We start from the raw sequence: 23,218 nt of genomic DNA on the forward strand, positions 1-23,218 counted from the left end.
TAGACAGCCCTTATTAGTGCACACACACTTTTTTGGAGTTTCTGACTAAACTTGTTTTCGAGTCCCACACACAAACACAAACTCCAATGCACCAGTCCGAGGTCAACCCGAGATATTTAACTGGGCTTTGATCTGGTGACTATGAAGACTTTTCATCATTCTGACAGAACAGTAGCCTGAAGCTAACTTACATTGGCAGTTCCGTGTTGTGAGGTTATATTGAAATGTCATTGTTTCATTATTCCCGTTAAGTATATTTATTTCGATCTAAGCATCACTAAAAGATAAAGCTTTCTCTAAATGATCTGTCTATAAACACTCACCACTTTGCTTTCAGAAAATTAAGGACAAATTACGTAGCTACATTTTATTTTTATTTTTCTTTTCAAAATAAGGGTTGTTTTCCATTTGTGTCAATATGTTGTACTAGTTCCATTGTAATCATGTAACATACATTAAACACATATCCATGTAAACGTAAGATTAATCAGTGTGGCATGGGAAAAGCACAAATAAATATATCTAGCTCAAAAACATTCATCGTGTCTTCTTGTGTCTGCAATGAGTGTAGCTGTTGTTCCCTCTCGTGCTTAGTTGTTTCACCTCCCCACACACCACTCACACTCTCTTTGATAAGTGTGCTTAATGCTGATATGAAATTCTCCCCACATCTTCCACCAGAGCCCAAAGGCATCGGGCAACAGGACAGTGTCACAACCACAGCAGAAAAACTGCTTAGCAGATTTACTTGCACGCTTACTGGTGAGAAATGGGGGGGGGGAGATGACATTTTCCCACACCGACCGCAGGAGACATCTCTCCCTCTCTTTTTTTTTACCCTTACTGCATAAAAGGTTTATAAATGTAAAATCATGTTTCCTCTCTGGCAGTAGCCCAAGGACCTAACACCTCTGAATACGGAGCAGCAGGGCCTGAAGGGCAGTGAGGGGAGAGGGACAGAGGTTACAGTCTGCTGAGGCTCAACCTGCTTTCTCTACTCTGGTTTGAGAATAACAAGGAAGAACGCAACAGTGACCCTTTTTACGATGAACCAGTTTGTGCTGGGCATAAAGGTCAGCTGATCTGATCATCGTAACAATTCCTCAGAGTGAGAGTCGGCCGTCTCTTAACTGGAGGGTTGGGGGTTTGATCCCCAGCTCCTGCGGTTTCATCTCTGATGTGTCATTGGGCAAGACACTCAACCCCGAAATGCTCTCTCTGCTTTGTCAGCGGTTTGCGTTTGTTTATAAATGGGATTACTTTCTTCTAATGGAGTTACATAGCAGCCTCTGCCATCGGTGTGTGAATGTGGAGGTGTGACCTGCGGTGTCAAAGTGCTTTGAGTAGTAAGACGAGAAAAGCGCTATACGAGCTCAAGTCCATTTACTGAATCCAAAGCAGCCACAGGTCAGATTCGACACCGCGCCTCCCGCTTGGAGGAGATTGCTCATTATATTTTGCATACATGGAGTGCGTGCACTAAGCACTGAAAGATATTGGCTTACAGATGTCAAACTCCAACTGAACAGTCCTCAGAGTCGTCTCTCATGCAGAAACGTATAAGGGAAATGACAAATGTTCTTTAAAAGATTCTACACACACACGTCACATGGTTGTAGACTGTTTGCCAAACCTTCTTAGATGTTGTGTTTTGCCTGAGGTTTTGCACTTTGCTCAAAGTTTTACTGTGTTATATGAGAATGAATTGCTGCGTTTAACAGTGGCAATCCATCAGGCAGAGGAGAGGGGAAAAAAGGAGACAAAAATGGCTTTCTTAGCTTTCATCATTCACCGTATAACATTTTAATTAAAATGTAATCAAACCTCAGCCCTCTGACTTTTTTTTTTTGCATTGCATTGCACATGAAATAAAGGTAATAATGTTCTTCAATTAAAAACAGTAACCGAGTTATCTTTTATTAAACAGGCTTTTACATCAATACTTTTACCTTAACTTCAATTCAATTTCAGCAAAGTGTCAGGGCTCATTAGCTGCATATCCTAATATTGTGCATGGCTTCAGCTACAGTCATTCCAGTTCATATTAAAAATGCTTTAATTCACCTGCAGTGTTTTTGTCCTTACAGTGGTCCACACAATAACGTGATTGAACAGTGTCAGTGAGTAGGAACCTGACGCCTGTCTTCGTCAGCTTTAGTGGATAATCAGGTTTAAGTGGAATATCAGCGTTTAGATTTCACACAAGGCTGATGTTCCTCATTATCTCGGAGGAGCCAGCAAGCGGGACGTGATCTGCCACCATGTTATAAGCTTCAGTGTGAAAAGAGAGGGAAATCGATGCAGATTTGATTGCCAGGGTTAATAACAAATGCTTCTGCTAATAAACCACCTTTTCTGCCGAGGGTTTAAAAAGTTTGAATGTTTATCTGCTAGAACGATTCTTCCCTCCCCACTGTCTCTCCTCAAGGGTAAACTGTGGATAGATTGTCCCGAGGATACATTGGTAGGACAGACACGCTTTGTTGTGGGCCTTTTTTTTTTTTTGCCTCCTTTTTTCTGCCGGGCCAGGTGTTGTATTCAGATTCCCCTTGAAAGCTGTCCTCTGTTACGCCCTGAGCTTTTTTTTTATGAATTCATTTTTGATGAAATGATCTCTGGTGCCAAAGCATATGACGTGCAGCTGGGCGGTGGCAGTCCAACGGGAACTGGAATAGTTGCAGGCTGGAAAGTTATATTCTGCCTTCTATGTCTCGTCATGTACAAAACGGTGTTGTAGGAATAAAAATCAGCCTTGGTCTCGAGACCACTTTTTAAAGGTCTATGTCTCGTCTCAGAATCAAGAGCCTTTATACTCAGTTTCAGACTGGGCCGACTCTGGGTTTTAAATCAAGACCGGTCAAGACCAACACTGATCAGCTATTTTCTACATCAGTACTGTGAAAAGAAGGAAATGCCTCTTTCTCCAAAAAAAACAACTTTAATCCATTTGTAGTTTCAATTGCATCCCCCGGTTATGAACACAACCATCAGTGTTACAGTGTCGATGAGTGACACGCCCTCTGCAGACAAGTCGAGGACTTCTCTGAGATATTTATAGTCTTGATTTTGACTCGGTCTGAATCCCTAAATGTCACGGTTTGGTCTTGGTCTCGGAGCACTCTGGTCTTAGGTATCTCTCATGGTCTTAGTTAGTGGGGTCTTGACTACAACATGAGAAAAGGGCACCATTTAAAGATTGCAACAAACTTCGTTTCAGGTTTGACCTGTTAATATCTGGTCAGCCATAATATAATTAGCCTTATAATGTGTGGTTATGATATCAACTGGTTGGTGTGACAAAACCTCTCTATAGCAGATTATTTTATTTACAGCAGAGGAAATATGAAATCAGTGTTGTAATGCCACACCAGTTGTCAGTGTTCTGATAATATACTCAGATGCTTTCCAGATGCAGATTACAATGTGATGGAAAATAAAACTGGAATCCTTCAAGCAGACAGTGAACACAAAATTCATTCATCACAATTCGTTTGTATTCTAAAACATTCAAATACATCTGATGTTTCCTCATGAATTAATATTAAATTATTGACTGTAAATCATATAATTAATATAATTGTCGTACTTGCAACAACACATACTAAGGATGTATAAATTCTGAAAACCCTGAAGAGATGAAGATTCTTTACATCATGACTTGTCACACTAGCTGTGGCCAGGAAGTGTTTTGTCGAGTACAAATCGTTCATGTCCAGTCTCTGAGGAAGGCTAAATTAACCTCCATGGACACCACTGTGAAGCTGGAGGGAGCAGGGCTGATAACGATGACAGGATCTACACTGTCTTGGTCCTTTGGGAGGAGCGCAGTGGAGAAATGTGAGTGTTTTGGGACACACATAAACACTGCTGACATAGTGCTATGAAGAGATTGAGCCAGGAGGGTGGTATGGAGGTGAGAAAGCACATTGTCAGATACTATCACTCTCCCAAAGGGAGCAACGTCAAGCCCCTCAGCACCTGCCTGAGCGCTGACTATGACACTCATCCATGATGCTATGACTAAAGTGCCGGCCAGACGGCCCTATCTGAACACCAATCCTCTGCCTGGCTCGTCTCGACGGTTGCACTAAAATGAAGCTGTCATCCGCTCGGCGGCTCTTTCACTGTGTCACTCTGCAGGAAGAGATTGATGCTCTTCCTCCCTTTCCCTTCATTCAGCATGGCTCCTGCAGTGGGATTAGCTGATTTGAAGTGTTGATGAAGTTCAGACAGCTCCAACTGGGCGAGGAGATACATCTTCATTAGGCTGCAAAGTGCTGCTCAAACATTATCATTAGTCTTCAGACCGCTGGATGGATAACTGCAGTGCAAAGCTGGACTGCCAAATACTGTATATAGAGGATTGTCATCTTTAAGAGCAGGTTGTGTCACCATGTGTCAGACTTCTATCTGCTCTCATTCTGCCACATGCGTCTGAGACGGATGATGATGTTTTACATTATGTCCTTTAATAAAGCAATAATGAGATCTTGCACAACCACAGCCACATGTTCAACTCCACACATCATGATGAATTCCATAAGTGTTGTGCCAGCAAAATGGTTACTTCATTGAATGTGCTGGGTTTTTTTTGGTCTAAAAGAGACCTGAATGACTCAGTTTAAAAGTCATGCTCGAGCACGTGAGCATAATTTGCTCTGGAACAACCGCAAACATTTCGAGGCACAGAGAATTGCAGGGCACTGAGTACCAACATGCAGCACTTGCAATGCATCCAACATGGCTCCATTTTGTTTTTTGCCTGAGACCAGAAGTTTCACAAAATGATGTCCTGACCAGAACAGTTACCGTATTTCGTGAATAAAGTCCCTGGCAGAGTGCTTCGGCTCTTGCTTGTGTTCCCAGCTAAATTTTATTGAAGAAGATCTAAATCATAATCCTACCATGCTTAGGCTGCAGCTTCCTGTTCGGTGCTGGCGAGACCGCTCCTATTAGCTGTTGACAATGGTCACATCATTGAACAACACAATTTGCATGAGACAAGACTAAAGACATTAAAAATGTTGAACGTGATCATAAAAAAAAGTTTGGATTCAGTTTCATGACCAGCTTACACCAAACGGTCAAGATCATCAAGGCGCTCCAACTCCACCAAAACGTTCAGGATTTTATTTAAACTTTGGTCATTTGTCATCGACTTTGAAACCAATTAAAATGTCGTCTGGTTCAAGCCCAGCATAAGTCCAAGAGAAAATCTAAAACAGCTGCCAACATTAAGTGAAGTGAAACAAAGTAACAAGAAAGTACTTGACACTTGTTAGAAGAACGACGGTGCATTTGGTTTGGGTTTGAAATGTTAAGTGTGGGAGCATTATGATTCCACACACACTTACCTAGGTAAAGGAACAAACAAGTCCATATAAGCACCTTAGTAATTGGGTAGCATTCAATATCCTGCAGCAGCATGGGGGTACTGTGACAAAATACTAATAAGCTTTCCAAAGTGTGAGTCTGACTGAGTTTCTAGTTACTTGCTTGGCGTGTGTTTGTCTCCTGGGAGCCAATTTTTGGGAAGCCAAATAAGTTGGGTTTTTTTCTCTCTTTTCCCATTTAAAGTGTTTTAAATGCAGGTGTTCTCCACCTCACATACTTGGTTGATTTAAAGGTAAATGGCCAGGGTTATTGTTTGTTGTTGTGTATACAAGACTAAAGGACGGACTTATTTATGCACACTGAAATATTGAAAACAAGTTGCAATCAGCTAAGTAAATTTAGCCCTGAGAGATTATTGGCAAACAGGCTTATTATCACAAGTTTGGTGGATAGGATTTTGTTTGCTGGCTGGGAATACATGAGTGGGGAAAGAGATCCACAAGTGGCAATCTTTTTGGCTGCTGGGGCATGCATGTGGAAAATGTATCTGCAGAGGGACAACATTTTATGTAAATGCAGCACAGAAAATTTGATTATTAACAGCAAAAAAAGGGATGTTATTTTTGGAGAAAGGTAGCCAAACCACTCCATCTCTGCATGTGGAATTTGACTTTTACTTAAGAGCAGTGCAGAGGAGTATAGGGGTCAGAGGTCTCTTATAAAAAAATATTAATTAAAAAACAGAAACCAACAAGTGTTGAAGCAACTTGCAATACTTTGTGGCTGATTGACTCTCTCTTTGCACTAGAAGCTGATTAGTTCCTGCTGAAGATATCTTAATACAGCAGAAATAAACTGTCATTGTATGTATATTCTTCTGTATATATGTTCGACTTCTATTTTTTCAAAATTGTACATATGTTACTATTCTGTTTGGTTTTTGATTTCTGTATTGCTGCTGCAACGCCCGAATCTCCCCCTTAGGGTAATAAAGTAATATCTTATCATATTGTTTATAGTTGCAGGAAAGGTTTAGTTATGTATTTAAGTGGCCCAGCTCGAGCTTTAACAAACAATTTTCAAACCAGGAAAAATGAACCTAATAATTGTTTAATCAATGCATCGTGATGCAGACGTGGATGATCGATGCAGGGACAGGACATCAGCCATTAAATTGATGTCTAAATCACTTTCTAATTCATACAAAAGGAGTTCATATTTATATGACTGCTTGTCTTTGTTTATCAAAAAGTAGCCATGTTCCTCTCCTTTGCCTCGCTGTCGTTGAAATTTAAGTTGCCGAACTCTCATTGCCTTCAGGCGAGGCACTTTATTCAGAAAATGTTCCTTCATTTTCCCAATCGGCTGGAATTGATCAGTTCCTATCCCTTAAATTGGATCAAAAGCAATTGATTTCCGCCATTTACACTATGATCGGTGATCTAGCTCTGTCTGATACTACGTGTGTTAAGGAGTCTTGGGAGAGTGATTTGGGGACTTCTCTTTCTGATGAGCAGTGGAGGGACATTTTAAAACTGGTTCACTCGTCATCTGTCTGCGCTAGACATGGCCTGCTACAACGCACGATCTTGCATAAGGTGCACCTTCCCAATGCTAGGCTGGCTAGAATCTATCCCAATCATAGTGATGCTTGTAACCGTTGTAAGAGATCCCCGGCTGATCATCTGCATATGTTTTGGGCTTGCCCGAGAATCACCAAGTTTTGGTCTGATTTTTTTGGCACTCTCAACCAAGCCCTTGGTATGGCTCTGAGACCGAACCCTCTGACGGCTTTATTCGGTCTACCACTGATGGGGGGGTGTGCCTGGGTCTGCTCGTCGGGTTCTCGCCTTTTCTACCCTGTTAGCTAGGCGCGCAATTCTTCTTAATTGGAAACTTGTCTCACCTCCGTCCCATAGTAGATGGGTTCGTGATGTTTTGCAATGCTTACGGTTGGAGAAGTTGAGGTTTTCACGGTCCGGATCTCTGACAGCCTTCCATACCACCTGGGGGCCCCTGTTGGACCTTATCAGCACTACACTTACTATTACTCCTGACGAGGCCGGTGGTAGAGCTTAGCTTGAGCTGATTTCTGTAGAGAGAGAGAGATAACCCCCCCCCCTCAAAAATATAGCAAATGTTTTAAAAAGGTGCTTGGCAACCTCTCTTTGGCTCCAGTGTGAACACAACATTTAGGTGCAGTTTTCAACCAACGCTTTGGACCCATAGGCATCGAGAGAATCCGTGGCAGCAGGTGCATCACTCTCCATGAGGTGACAGGTGGAGGCAATGTTCGATCAATCTCAGATGCCAATTTATGAGTAATTCCAGTGGTCAAGCGGTTAGCATTAAACGACTTCCAGACAACACTTCAGCGCCCTCTATTGACCGGTCACAACTGCTGAGAATATTGATGAAAAACAAATGGAATAAAAAGATGGCTGCTTTTGTATGAAATGAGTCTCCAAACACATTCATGGATTTTTTGACCTGAGTCAAGCACAATCTATACCAACCGTGGCAACATTACTGTTGAGTCTTTGACAGAGGTCTGCATGTATATTTTGTTTTTGTGCTTCGCGCAGTTACAAGCAGGGCTTCCAATCTTCAGCTGCTCCCGTGAAGCAACTTGTTAGCTCCACAATCATATCAGAGTTGTAAAGGTGTTACCGTCAGTTTTTTTGAAGTGTTTTAAAATAAGTCAGATTTACCTCAATCTGCAGCAGGGCCTCCTCCCTTTGACGGAGCACCTCCACATCCTCCTCACTGATCTCAGACAGGAAAGCCTCCACACCTCCCTCTGAGCTTAGTGTGTCTTCAAACAGTGGACCGTCAATGTGCTCAGTGAGCGGGGTCTGAGGACTCTGCAGGAGCAAACACACACACACAAAAAAAACAATAGTTAAGGTTAGATGAGATAAATTCTACAATGAAGGTACTTTCTGACAGTGTAGTGGATTCGAGTTCCCTCTATTATACAGAGTGGACTGATGCTGTCCACCCGCCGCCATCTCATCATCAAATAACTGCAGCAACTTTGAAGCATGAAATGTATGATGTGCTTAAGACATAAGACACACATACGTCTAAGTTTAGCTGACTTTGATAAACAAACATTGTTTTATTGACCCAGAAAAAGAGTTGTATCAGTTGTCATTGATAAATCAATCTCTTCATCATGTCCTGGAAGAAAGTTCACCCATCGCGAACACAGGGGAAGAGGCTGATAGAAATTCTCTCTCTCTCTCTCTCTCTCTCTCTCTCTCTCTCTCTCTCTCTCGGTGGTACACTAAACACTAAAAACTCCAAGGTGGTTGCCGCAACCACTCTGTGTGCGAAAGACCTAAACAGCCCAGCAGCCTTATGTGCAACAACTTTAATGAGTAGGAGCAACACAAAAATAACAGCAGGAGCAGATTTTGGAGCGACAGTAATGAAAGTAAAGGCAGCACTGAAAGTAAAGGCAGTACTGTAGCAGTCCCTGTAGTGATATGTGGAGAAACAATAGTGGTACAGTGATAGTAGTAATATTGCAGTTAATGTCTAAAGTTTAGATGTGATTAAAAATGGATCTTAATAGCAAAGAATAAAGCCTAAATTTGGCTATATTCAAAAGGACTTATGACAATCAAAGTCAGCTTTTACCAAACCCTTTATAGTGTCCAAGAATATTATTTTTCTTAACCTAGATGAGGGAACAATCAACTATATTACTGTTCCATCTATGTGATAGACTCTATTATCTTATCAGATCCGAGGCGGTATTTAAAAAGGATCTAAGGGCCAAACGTTTCTACTAACAGGTGAATTTAAGAGAAACTCCAAAAAATAAATGGGGAGGGCAGTCTAAAATGTAGGACTCCTCATGTTTTCATAAAGAGCAATTCAAAAAGCATTTAAGGCTTGTGACGACCCCTCCACACCGATTGGTGTTCCTGTGCTGCTGGTTGTATTCTGTTGCAGGTTCCAGGAGGCGGGATTGTAATCTCTCTCTCTCTCTCTCTCTCTCTCTCTCTCTCTCTCTCTGAGGACCACACAAAGGGACCGTGGGAACGTGGCGGCGGGCTGTGTGGCACGAGTTTGGCTGTGATGTTAATAAACTGGATTGCATTCTGAGTAGAAATCGTGTTCTATTTCACATGTTCTTGTTGCAGCTGAGAGCCGGGTTGTAACAGGCTTAAAAGTAGCTCCTAAGTCTAGGAGAACTTAAAAGTCCTCGAGAGGAATCCTAACTCACTAAGACCTATTCACAAAGATTTCGAACATGGCTGCAGGAAGATGAAATATTCTGACAATGGAAGACTGTGAATTATGAAGAGATAAAGGCTTAATCTTGAGGATATCAAACTTGTTATTGATTTAATGCGGGATGCAATAAAGTCCCTGACTAACAGAAAAAACCCGATCAGTCTGGAAATAAAATGTTTGGCAACAGTACGATATTTAGCAATTACTGCATGTATGCATCCAAAGCCTGGTCAATGTTTAATATAGTCAATACTTTTTAAATAACCAAAATGCACTATACCAACCATTACACCAAACTGTGGTTCCCAGTTGACAGATTCTGCCTTTTTAAGTAGATATTTATAAAGGTTTGTGATAAATTCATTCTTTAAGAAATATAGTAAACTTGATTTCCCTTACTTCCAGAGTTAGAGTTTTATTTTCAAACAAGCCTCATAAATCTCTAAAACCTCCAGGTCAACAGATCAATATTTCTAAAAGCCATTTTTCTTCCATGAAGGTAATCAGTGTTGTTCAACAAGTTCCTTTTCTCAAATCCCTTTAAGGTTAGCTGTATACCCAACGAGAGCGACATTTATCATTGTATTTCACTTCTATGCTTATTTTTGAAACAACAGAAAGATCAAACCAAATTGATGTTATTCAATAAATGAAAAATAACTTTTTTTAATTAAGTGGACAGTCCACTTTGGTCCACCCTGTCACTAATATTTAAAAGAGACTGTTAGCTTAGTGGGGAAGGTTGAAGTTGGTGGTTCAGACAGAGGCTATGAATCCATCAAATCCATGCACAATGTGCAGATGCACACGCAGAACCAGTGAACAGATGCACAGCAAAGGAAGGAAACATAGTCAGAGGAATGCCTGGTTGCCTTTTTTGCATTGCTAATATGTTCCAACTTTGTGTGGCTGATTGCACAGCTAATTCCTGGTAGAAAGGCCCAGTGTGGGTCAGAGCACAGAGACCAACTTAAAGTGAGTCACAGCGCTCTGCGTACTAGCCATGATCTGACTCACCCCTCCTCAGCAAACTCTGCAACATCGTGCTCACTCCTCCACATATGTTCTCTCTGGAATACGTTAGAACATCACACTTACAGGAAAACTTTCAAGACAATCATTCTGGCACCCTGTTGCACAAGTTCCTCAAGTTTGTTGCTGTCGATTCCAGTTGAGTCTATTGATGTGAATTTAAGGATGTGGGTGGAAAGCGGTCAATAGCATTTGCATTGATATCCAAAGTGTCTAAATGCATATGTATGGCGCTCTAAACATCACAACACCTCGCATCCATAGCTATGAACAAAGTGATAAAAGATCCCACTCCATCTAATGCGGAAAACAGACATTCTGTTCCTACTGCCAATGACTAGATTTGACTAGAATGGAATCACTGCTAAGTCCACCTGCATCTATGCATTGAGGGTAGTCAGGGTTATATAATGTTCCATCCCGCCTCCGCCCTCATAGCCCTTTGCCTCCAACACAGTCAGTTTAAGAGTCCCAATAATATGCCTTCAGAGGGACATAAAACTGTGATATATCTGACTCTCCCCTTTGTAAGAGGTTTATTTGAAGTAGCTGTAAACAGTTTTCTATTCAATTCATTATGCTGGTTTACAATATGCTATATATGCTTTAAATTGAAGGTGTGTTATTTGCCGTCCGATGTTTTAACTGGAGCTATGAAAATTAAAGCAAGCCATGTGCCAAAAAAATCTATTGTCTCTAAATGTTGTATTGGTATTTATAGAGTATTTAGCATTAACCCGTTAATGGCAATTTGAGTAAGGCTTCGACCATCAATATTTACTCTCCATGGTTGTGACTAGTTATATACAGTACCTTACTGTTGGGGGTGAACAATAGGTTCTGGAAGATTTTAGATGGACTATCACTTCACACTCACAGAGAGCCGCTCTGCCTGACTTTTCATAGAATCTGTGCATCCACTCCTTTTAAGGACATCATGGACTTTCATGGTTTTGTTCTGTAAATATTACTTTGACAAGATTTTGTTGCAGGATATTAACTCTGGTTCAAAACAAGATCAATACATTTGAAATGATATTATCTCGTTTAAGCAATCAAAAATTAGTCGAGTTGGGATTGACGTTCATTTTTCAAACCCAATTTGAGATACCAGCCCGTCTTTTCAGCTTTCACGCGGCTTCACTGTGAAAACAAACTCTTGACTGTAACCCCTTTAGATTCAGATTTTTTTTTTTTTAAATGTCAATTCAGCAGTGCATATATGAGTTATACATGATGGATGGATTCCACTGGAAAATAAGAGATGGGAAGACACTCGACAGAGCTTCAAAGGAGCCCTTGTGAGAGAGCAATCGAGCAGAGAAAATGCCATCTCATCACCCTGCTCTTTTATGAATGACAGTGAAACAAAGGACGGCTTCTCATCCTCCATATCAGCTCACCTTCCTCTTGTCTTTCTGTGCTGGAGGGAGCAGGGCCCTCGAGCGCTCTGCAATTTTCTGAAAGAGGAGCAAATGAAGAGAGGGTCAAGAAGAGTCTTTGTATTCCTTATTAAAGAGGTCAGACTACTTTTTTTCATTTTGTATTCATATGCATTCAGATATTTCCCAGCTTCTTTCAAAGATTAAATTGCCATATGAATAAAACAATGGAGATAAAATGAATGTAGATACCTTCTGCAGATCTCCATAGCGCTGCACAGACTCGGAGAGTTCAGTCTTTAGTCTGGTCAGGCGCAGACGGTCTTGCTGTGCAACAAATCAAGATAAGCTTTAATTAGCTCAAATGTTGCTTAATCCACTGTTTATTCAAGAGAATGCCGGTGAATGAGGGAGGAAGGGGAGCATTAAATACCCGTGAAGAGCCACTGATTATATCAGAGAGCTGCTTGATGAGCTGGCTTGTACTGGTGATGACTTTGTTGGTTTGCTGTTGCATGGAGTGTCTGGGGAGAGAAGATGGGAAGTCAGACAGACGGAGAGAGAGAGAGAGAGAAAGAGAGAGAGAGAGAGAGAGAGAGAGAGAGAGAAAGAGAGAGAGAGAGAAAGAGAGAGAGAGAGAGAGAGAGAGAGAGAGAAAGAGAGAGAGAGAGCATTTACTGAATTATGAAAACACCTCAAATTCAAAGAGATTTGCCAATAACAAAATATATTCTTACAAGTGTTGAGCTGATACACTGAAGCAATTTGTATTATCTTATTGTTAATATTTACACATAATACCCTAACTCAAAAGAACTCTGAATTAAAATTTGCCGGCATCTACAATGAGATGTTTGGCTGATTTTAAGTAATGGAGAATGCATTATAACCCGAACAGCTGTACAACCCGAGCTCAACAAATAGGACAACAAATCATAAGGATTGAAATGTCATGATCTGTTCTTAATTTCAGTGCTTAGAATTCATTTTATTTCGTAATCTTCCCTTGTCTACTATATGTATAGTGCTTCCTTATTTGTTATCTCATTTGTATCCTCACGTTTCTTTTCCCTCTGTGTGCACTCCCTAGTTTATTTTGTAGTATTTCTGTTTCTCTTTGTTTAGTTCTTCTCCCCAGTGTTGCCTGCCTTACTTCCTCCCTTTGTCTGGATTCCCTTCCATCATCACCAGTCTCACCTGTGTCCTGTTTGTCACACTCTTGGTCTATTTAATATCTGTGTGCGTTCTCTTCCTTGGGATTACATTTGACTAAAACAGAGGGACTGGGTATTAGCAGCTGGTTAACACTGTGACACTGTCATATCTTCTCTGCTTCCTTTTTCCCCCCAGGGAATCTTCACTGAGGTGAAAGGTTGAAGGTGCAAACATTTCCATAACTCTGCAGCACATTTCGTGGAAGTCCAGGTTAAGGCAGTTATTACATATCTACACCATAAGGTCACCCTGGCCTTCCAATCTCCCCCCTACAGCAGCATGCTTTGCCCAAAAGGCCAGCTCCCATCCTCCAGATTTGTCACCACAGCGGCCTGCCACACAGAGATAGCTACACAAACACACCCATGCTGCTGCTCCTGCATACCGTTCTCAAATATTGTTCTACATGTAGCTGCTGGCAGGAGGAGCACACAGACCACATTGCACCGGGGATGGAAGGAGCAGGTCACAGTAATTCTGTCTTGTTGTTGAAAAAAAGTCACAGTGAAGAAAATACAGCAGAAAAAACACCAACCGTCATATCAGTGCAGAGCAGGGTTAAAGACAGTTGAAGAGTCAGGGAAGCAGGCCGGGTGGAAGTTAATTTTGCTACAAGAAATAAAGTTTTACTGTAAGGAAATAATTAAATTGGACGGCAGCCAGTTTCCTCAGCCAAAGTCACAACACACAGACACAGTGTCTTCAATGTGAAGAGGTTTTACACTTCTAATCTAATCAAGGCTTTGCATAGCCTGTTGTTCAAAGCTGCTGTGAGATGACAGTAAATCTGTAAATGCTTGAGATCATTCCGTGTGATAACATAAATAGATTATGCCAAATCGTGGACTACTAAAAAGAAGTTGTTCTCTTTTACTTGGCTTTCTTGTCTTAGAGTATAAACTGTTCATGCTGAATTATTGATTTGCCAAATATGTTAATTAACTGCACATAAGAAAACTGCTGACAGACACACCAGCCTCGATCATCATTTGGGAACACATGTACACAAACACGCTCACTTACAGAAACGCATACAACAGAAAAATTAACAAGCGCTAAACCTCAGCCTGATGCGTCATCGTTTAGCTGCAGCACAACAGACGTGAAGGATTATTTTGAAATCTCAGCCAGCTAATGCTCCATCATGTTAACCACCCAAAAAAATGACACCGCAGAGACAGACTGTACGCCTGGCACTCTGCATTAAGGATCTGGAGAAAATGCAGCAAATGTGCAAATTACTGTTAAACATATGGAAAGTTTCAGTTGAGCAGCACCTTTTAATGCATCAGACATTCTGTAACAGGTGGCTTCATTTATACAGCTGCCCTCAACAAGGACAGAACCCCTTGTGAATCAGTGACTCATTAAAATGTGAGAGGGGAAGCTGGCATACCATAACTCTGACTTTGTGGAATAAGTTAAGCTTTTAAACTGTTTTAGAAAGTATTAACGGTATACGATGGAGCTGCCTCACCCATTGGTTTCAAAGTCCCCTTTCCGAAGACCTCCGGTTGGGTTTTTTTCTTTTAGAAGAAGAAGTGAAGACATTTGGGTAAAAAAGAGAAAAAACGTTGTTTACCTCTTGCTCCTCGTTGGTGAGCCTTTAGTGGCAGAAAGTACCTGAATTCTAATCATGAACTGTACAATATAATGAAAGAAGCCTGAGTGACGTTATCCATCTGTTACTGCAGGGGGCTCTGCTTGTCTCCATGCTGGAAATGCTGTCTCAGCCAATCAGCTAATCAGCTCTATCACATATTAATTTCTGCCTTTAAAAAAGGTCTGAAAAAACCCCCAAAACAATCTCTATTCAGCAAATAGGGGCAAAAGCAGTAACAATCAACTTAGAAATGATGGAATAAACACAGAAGCACAGCATGCAGTTAATCAAGTGTCCTTTATCCTATACTCACATACATGTCCACTGCAGTGCTCATCCAAATGACATGTTTCTTTCTCTCAGAGATCTGACAGTCAGTCAGACCTTTTTGTCACAACCTGCATGCTTGGCACCCAACTGCTTCTCCAGGCCATGCTGTGTGCACATTTTTGGCCCTGTAGAGCGTCAGGATTAGCGACCCTCAAACTGAGCAGCTAACTCCCTGCTGGCACCTCCATCCACATGGATGCCTCAGACATAATCCTCTACTGATACACCTCAACCTACAAATGCAAGGTGGTTGACAATCAGTATTATTTTTTATCCTGATTTTTAAGAAACTAATCCAATGAACATTCATAAACTGAAGGGACCTCAGGATTCCTTTTAACATACACATTTAATAACCTATTAGCAGCCACAAACATAAAGACTAATGCTAGTATAAATCATACTGTATAAAACATGGACAGTCATTGACAGATGACCTTAATGAGAATGTTGAATCCAGACTTGAGTTGTGAAGCCAAAAAGGGTTGGAGTTGAAGCAGGGCTTGAAACCTTCTGGGAAACGGCTCAAGCAAACCCACTAATCAGCCTGATCAACCACGCACCTAATTATTATCCTAAAAGTAAAATCAAAATGTTGTGAGTTATTATTAATTCCACCCCTGTACAGTGAACTACTCAGAATGCATATTTGAAATGGGTGTTTACAAGAATTCATGGGCTCATAGAACCGGCCTCAAGTGGAAACTGGAGGAGCTGTAGTTGTTTGTACTTCAGCATTGGATTCATTTTTCAACTGAGGTTGCAACTTAGTATAAACCAATTCAAAGCAACTAACTGCTAGCTAGAAATTTACACACTTTTCCATTGCATCATATTACATTACAAACAAATAATATTTAGCTTTATTAGCATATTAAATGCAGAGAAACATTTGTTAGTGACAAACCTGTCCGCAGAAATGGCTGGGCCCCTAAAAGGATCAGTGAACAGGCCCTCACAGGGCGTTATTTAAATGATTTAGTAATGTTAGCGCTAGCTACCTGGCTAACATTAACCGCCTCTGATCCTGCTTAAGTTGGTAACACTACACTTTACAGGGTATACATTTTAAAGCAGGTTATGTTTTGTGTTTTTCTTTGTCATTTTACATTCATTATTATTGTTTTACTTACCCTTGTCTCTGTGTTTCACAGCTTCCTCCTGTGTTCACCTTGTGTTTCAAGTCCCCGCCCCTGATTACCTGCACATGTGTCTTGTTTTTCCTGATTATCCGTTTTTCCTTGTCTGATCTTGTGTATTACCGTTGCCTGTCCCTCGTTATCAACCATAGCTTGAACCACTGGATTTGTTTGCTCGTGTACTGAACCCGTTTTGTAATAAAAGACTGATTTTTGGAAACTCCTCAATGAGTCTGCGTGTGCCTCCGTACATCTGCCAGGCAGGCAGGCAGGTAGGTAGGTGGGTGCAAAATGGATGATATAACATTAAATTGCCTTTAGATCAAAGATTTAGTTTAAAATGTGTACATGTAAAATATTCAATCGCAACTTCCTACTGTTGATAAGATTCTTTTGACAGGTATAAGTATTTGTGAGTTGAAGGGAATCCTTGAAAACTTGCAGTCTAAAAATATCATCTGAGCTCTGCTTCAGTGCTGATGAGCTCCGATAAATCAGCCGTGAGTCACTGGAAGCCCCGCCCACCACCAACTACACTGTTACCAAACAATCATAGCTCGCCCACTACTGAGGACCCCTCAGAAGACCTCTGCAGTATCGCTGCACAGTGATACATGTGCTCGTCACACTCCCACCACAACTAGCTGTAGAGCCAGGCGGCCAGAAACCGCATGCAAAAGATTGGAATTGCTCACACTGTGAATTTCAATCAGTCACCTCTGCTGTGTGCTTCTGGTGCCTGCTTGGTGTTTGGTATTCCTTTGAGGTCTGGTCAGCCCTGGTGAAGGAGAACTGTGGCGTCTGAGAGCAGCTGGCTGCAGGGGGAGGTGTAAAGGATGGAGGGGGAAGAGTGTCTGGAGAGACAAGGTGGTTGTGGGGAGTTCTGTCCTCTGACTGCAATCATAGTTTCAGGGCTTTAAGGGATAGAGCAGTGCTTATACTGAGCTCTGATGAGAATAAAACCACCAAACCGGAGTTCTTCACACTCGCTGCTGACTCCTCACTTGCTCAGATGACAATGAAGAAGACTTGTGAAACTCAGCATGAATATAGATTTTTAATACATCAGCCATTTTTGATGACACCTTGTCCACAATGATCCAAAAGTGATGTTAACATCCCACAATCCTCCATCAGTGTATTCATGGGATTTGTTTAACTGTACCACTAGTGTGGGTTTAAAATTATTACCATATAATCATTTGGTATGGTGGCCGGTAGGTGGCTAACAAATTTTACATGAAAACGCTTTGTACGAGAGAATAACAATTCTGTCTTCTTTTTCATGGTAAACCATTGATGTTTCCATTGATTTTAAGCATTCAAGTTTTGAAACATTTCTGATATTATTTAACTAACTCCCTTAAGCCTCAAACATCAGACTGTTGTTTTTTCACTCTTCTGTACAGAGCAACAGAAGTACAGAAAACAAATTATGTACCAGAATACTATAGAACTTTTGTAAATAAACATATAATTCCTTTCTCTGTCAGTCCATTCAAAAATATTATAGGTATATGTTTCTGGATAAATTTGCTGAGGAATCAAAGAAAATAGTTTACAAATCCTTTTTTCAAAGAATAGAAAATATAGTTGCAATTGGCACACAGCGCTATAGATGGCCATCCCATAATAAGGACTGGTATCTTGCCTCTTTTAGTTTTTATTTGGGCCTGTTTGCCTTTATAAGATAGGACAGCTGAAGAGAGACAGTAAATGTTAAGAGGAGAGTGAGGGATGAAATGCAGCAAAAGGTCCGAAATTGGATTCAAACCCATAGCTGCTGCAATGAGGACCATTGCTTCTTTACATGGGATGTATGCCACATGCCATATCTGCTTATTCAATCCTTCTGTCAGACCGAGCAGCATTAGTGGACGTTCCTCAAGAAGTTGGAGTTTTAGCTGATTACTCATTTAATAACTTTGAAACAACTTCTCAGGGAGTGGGAGAGATGCTGCATCACATGAAGAACTCCAAAGTTTGTTCACTGCAAGATCATCTGCACAGCTCTAAGTGTCACCTGCAAAAAAATGAATGGATCATCAATTCTCCACTTTAAACTATTCATAAGCCGCATATGGGAGCAGCTGTAAATACTCTTCAGACAGAATAATGCTGAACATTTAAATTAATGAATACAATCTAAATTTGAGGCATATGGGGTGATTTCTCTCAGCAATGCAACCATGACTTCCAAACCTACACACTACCCGCCGAATAAAAAATGTTTTTTGTAATGTTGTTACAGTTGCAACCAGTGTCAATCAGGGGGTCTCAGACCCCCTGGGACCCCTTGTATTTTGCACCCTGGTTGCAATGTTACAGTTGCAGGGGCCTCCTCTGTGTGGTTGCTGCGTGCCTCTGATTGCGTTCTGCGGTCCATGCTCAGTGAACCTGTAAGACCAAGGTAAGGCTCATTATATAAATTTGTTTCATCTTTGGGTGATTCATCCTGCACACATGTGGCTCACCCATATGCTCAATATCTATCTATCCATGAAGGATTACAGTTTACGAGGCTTTTTGGAAGGCTCTCCTTTTGCCCTTCCTGCCCTAAGTCCTGACAGTCAAGACTGCCTCCAGGCCAAGTCATCAGAAGCATCAAGTGCAGTGCACCTTATCGTACACAGTGATCTTCTAACTGTACAAAAAATGGGTTCTATTTAATCACAACTGAAAATGCTACGACTTTCTAAAAGGCACAAGTGGTGCATGTCCTTTCTACCTTTGGTATTGTTGCTGTGTCAGTGGATGAAGAGATTTTTGAAACAGTGTGGAAAGTCTCCATTCTGACTTATAAAGATAACATTTAGAATGGCATTGAATGGTGAGCCATAGCGAGGGGGATTGGCTCGACATGTGAAGAAACCTGTAAAATAACTCACAGAGGATTATTGATTCGACTTCAGCACTGTGCTGTATATTCTCAATACAGTAGTAGTGTGTGCTATGTGGACCAATTGATGTGCAGTGTGGCTACACTGAAGCTTGAATAAAATGTATCATGGTCGTTGTAACAGTATGTTTTTTTGTTTGTTTGACGTGAAAGAAATTATTTCATTGATATAAAAGGCTTCGGCAAAATACTGCCAGCCTTTTATTTGTAAAGGGACCATGTACAATATTAATATATTATGTTTCCATTTGATGTATTGCACCAGAGTTAGCTTAGAGCTAGTTTATGTCTACATAAGTTTACTGTATATATCCCTTGGTCACAATTAAGACATCACACAGTAAAACAATATAAAATATTTCTGGAACAAACATAGCAGATTGTCTTCACACACACACACACACACACACACACACACACACACACACGCACACTAAGTAGATGTTTGATTGACTGACATCTTAATATTGTCTGTCAAAGCTTTCCACTCAGTCGATGCTTTCACACAGAAAGCTGTTTGCCAAAAAGTAGAGCGACGAAAGGCTACATGACAATCTCTTGTCGAAGATATTCTTGTGGATTTTATTGTCTCCACTGAGCAAAAGTTAATAAAGTGACGTAATGGCGGCGGTGACAAATCATTAACAATTTTATACAACAGATTGAAAAAAGCTTAAAATTATTAAAATTCAAAACATTATGCTTCTCCAAGATCCTGTAATGATGATGCTGCATGGGTTTTAAGGTTTATGTCATGTGGGAAAGAATCATAGCGTGTAAGAACACCTAGGGAGCTTCATTTGAGAGACAGACTCTAAATGTGTCTAAAATGTACCAGATTGACTGACCTCATTGTCATCCCAACCAGTCCCTTAAAACAACCAGAGTGAGACCAACCTTGGACCAAATCTATAGCCATACAATCCGTCTGACTCTTGGTGTCATGATTGACAACCAGCTAAACTTTATGAATGTATACATCCGTTACGACATCAGACCCTGCCGAGCACTGAAACACATTCTGGACTGAGCTCCTCATATCTCATTAACAACTTATAATAAAATTAATTAAAAGCATGACTGGTCTTTAACCTAAACATAAGCAGCATGTCACTCCACTGTCCATCTCTTTCCACTGGCTCTCAGTAGAAGCTATCATCTAATTCAAACCCCCTTGCTCCATCTGAAGTCCTTAATAGAGCTCTACAATTCCTCTCAAACACTACACTCTGCCTGTTAAAAGGCACCTGGTCCCCCTCTTTTCCTCCATGATCCCCTGGTAGTGGAATTCATTACCTCAATTCTATCTGCTGAGCATCTTTACACCTTTAAGAGAAAGCTAAAGACCCAGCTCTTTCCCAAACACCGACACAGTATTGATGTGACTGATGATGATTATGATGGTAATGATTATGATGTGGAAGCTGCTGCTGTTTCTGCTGATGATGATCAAAAATATCTATTTCTGTACACCCTGTGCTTTGCCTCTGAGCGCTGCCTGCCAGCAGCACCTGTGCTCGATCTGACTTAAAGATGTTTGTTGGCACTCACTTGTTTTCGTCTTTTCTATTTCATTGCATGTGTTGTACTTACTCTCAAGTGTAGGTTGCGTTGTAATAAAAGTGTATCAACAATTGTATACTGTTTCCAAAGTAATCATAAAGCTGATACCTCTATAAAACGATGATGATAAAAGCTTCATCTACCTGATATATAATGATGTGAATCCAGTCATTTTCATCCATAACTGTCAGTAGATATTAAAAATCTAATCTAATCAATACATTAATTTACATTTTATATGTGAAAATACAAATGTAATGCATTTGTAATTGTGTTATTTTCATCAACAACATGCATCTGCACCCGGCAATGCACATAGTTTGTTTTTGTATGAAAACAACAAGGCAGATGTTTGGTGTCATTTCCTTAATCTTTTTCATATCACATACACAGAGAGGAAAATGTTTCAATGTCAGCACTTTTTTTTTTAGCATTATTCTGTATTATCTGTCAATTCGAGGCACTTCTTTTAGTCAGACTTGTTGTTAAAACCACCTCATTATATCATCCACTACCCTTCGAAGGTGTCCTTCTCCAGACAAAATCTTGTTGATGCAAAAAAAAAAAAAAAAAAAATCAAAAGTTTATTGAGAAATGAATGTGCCCAACGATTTCATTAAAGGGGCAATATGTAACTGTGACAACTCACTTTAAAATGGTTAATGCAGTCATAATTCAAAAAATTAGCGAGAGCTCTTTTCCCCTGCCGCCCCTCCTACCTATAGAGCTAATGTGCTCTCAGGTTGCCATGCCGGCCACACAGAAACTTCAGTAGGCTATTTATGCTATTAGTTCAAATATGCATCAGTCTTGAATCCTTTTCCGTTTGAACCTCTTTCCATTTTTATAAAGCATCTCCAGTAGTTGTACTAGTTTTACCACATTTCTGATCTTGGAGCTTATTAAAAACATGCTGAGGCATTTTAGGTTGGGTAGATTCAGTTATATCTTTAACCAAGTCTCTCTCCCACTTCCATGGCTCAACACATTTTGGTTTGGCATTTGCCTGGAAAACAGTGGGGCATCCAAAACGGCTGTGTGGGGGTGCCTTAAAACCGCCTACCTTCTCTCACCAAAATAAAAACAAACCATTCAGGACCACAGTCTAAACTTAGAAGGAGGACATACTGGCTGGTGCATTGTTGTCAGAGAAACGGGAACTACAACATAACATGTTTCCTTAATGTCTGATGATGGTATGATGTAATTTAGTAGAGAGCTTACATATTGGACCTTTAAGAATAAAGTAAACACATAATGAATTCGAGGGAGAAACTCTTTTGATGTCATTGTGCATGTTTACGAGAAAATCATATTATACTTTGCATCACATACTGTATATATACGGCACTCTTAAAAGCTCTTATGTGCCTGAATATATGTGATGATGCCTCTGAACACAAACACACTTGACATTTTCTATTTATTTTTATGGATGGATGTATTTCAAGAGCACATCTGAAGATGAAAGCAACAGAATGTAAAGTTCAATTTTAAGATCAGCGACACTCTAAAATGATATCCTCATGAATACGCTCACACACACTCACTCACACGGCTGCAGTTTAAAAATCCATCTGACATTTGAAACGTGCATCTCGTCCAGAACATACACCTACTGTTGGTCCACATTCACTTGGCTGTACGAGAGTGGTGCATTAACGTGGGTTTGAGAGGAAGAGTGATGCCTGCTTGTTGTGTAACAGTGGAGGAGGACGAGGTGGAGAGGTGCCTCCGCACAGTCATGTTCCGAGTCTTTAAAGGTGGCTGTGACATTCTACCTGTTTCCTTCCCAGCTGTGTTTATGATTATTGTTACTATCTCTGATTTCCAAAGAATTGCTTGATGTTGGTGTGTGATTACAAAGCACCGTAATTACCAGTTCTGTTACTCAGAGGCCTCTAGTGTCACGGCGGTAAAGCAGTGGAAATGGTCAATTAGGTTGCGACAGCTGTGTATGTTCACTTATGGCATCTCCTGCTTGTGCTGGTCCATATGGTTGCAGATATTTAAATATGGATGTGTTATGAATATTTCAACAGGTTATTTAAAGAAAATGACTAAATCAGTCTTTGCCGTTGCCCTCTAAAAGGAATCACATTAGCATTTTCTCAGTGTTTCCAAGCAGTGAGACAACATTTGACATTGTACAAAACACTGGAGGCAACATTGAGAAAACACAAATAGAATCAGGTCTACTACACGTTGTTTTTACATTTAAAAACTTTGCCCTTAGTGTCATAGTGTATGGCAGTTACAAATAGCATGGTGAAAGGAGAGACAGAGGGCCCCATCATACACCCAGCCTAGAGCAGCTTGGCTCGCAAAAAAAGTGTTTTTCCCACATCATGTAAGCTTGCACCAGAGTAAGCGCCCATGGGTGTGTTGCTTTATAAGGTGTGATCAGGCAAACAGGTGTTGTTTTCTTCCATCTTGAGAACACAGAACTCCAACACACCTTAGACCTCCCAAA

At 40.7% G+C, this 23,218-nt stretch overlaps 1 protein-coding gene across 1 annotated transcript in view; it reads right to left on the bottom strand.

Moving 5' to 3' along the window:
* tsnare1 (T-SNARE Domain Containing 1) overlaps positions 1-23,218 on the bottom strand; it is a 151,012-nt gene that overhangs the window by 65,787 nt on the left and 62,007 nt on the right. Inside the window, exons 5-8 of the mRNA XM_079343521.1 lie at positions 12,430-12,520; positions 12,249-12,323; positions 12,018-12,074; positions 8,046-8,198 (exon numbers count right to left, since the gene is read on the bottom strand). Of these exons, the coding sequence (XP_079199647.1) occupies positions 8,046-8,198; positions 12,018-12,074; positions 12,249-12,323; positions 12,430-12,520 (376 nt within the window). The remainder of the gene's footprint in view (positions 1-8,045; positions 8,199-12,017; positions 12,075-12,248; positions 12,324-12,429; positions 12,521-23,218) is intronic.

Source organism: Symphodus melops (assembly GCF_947650265.1).
Source record: "Symphodus melops genome assembly, chromosome: 5".
Taxonomy (NCBI): Eukaryota; Metazoa; Chordata; class Actinopteri; order Labriformes; family Labridae; genus Symphodus; species Symphodus melops.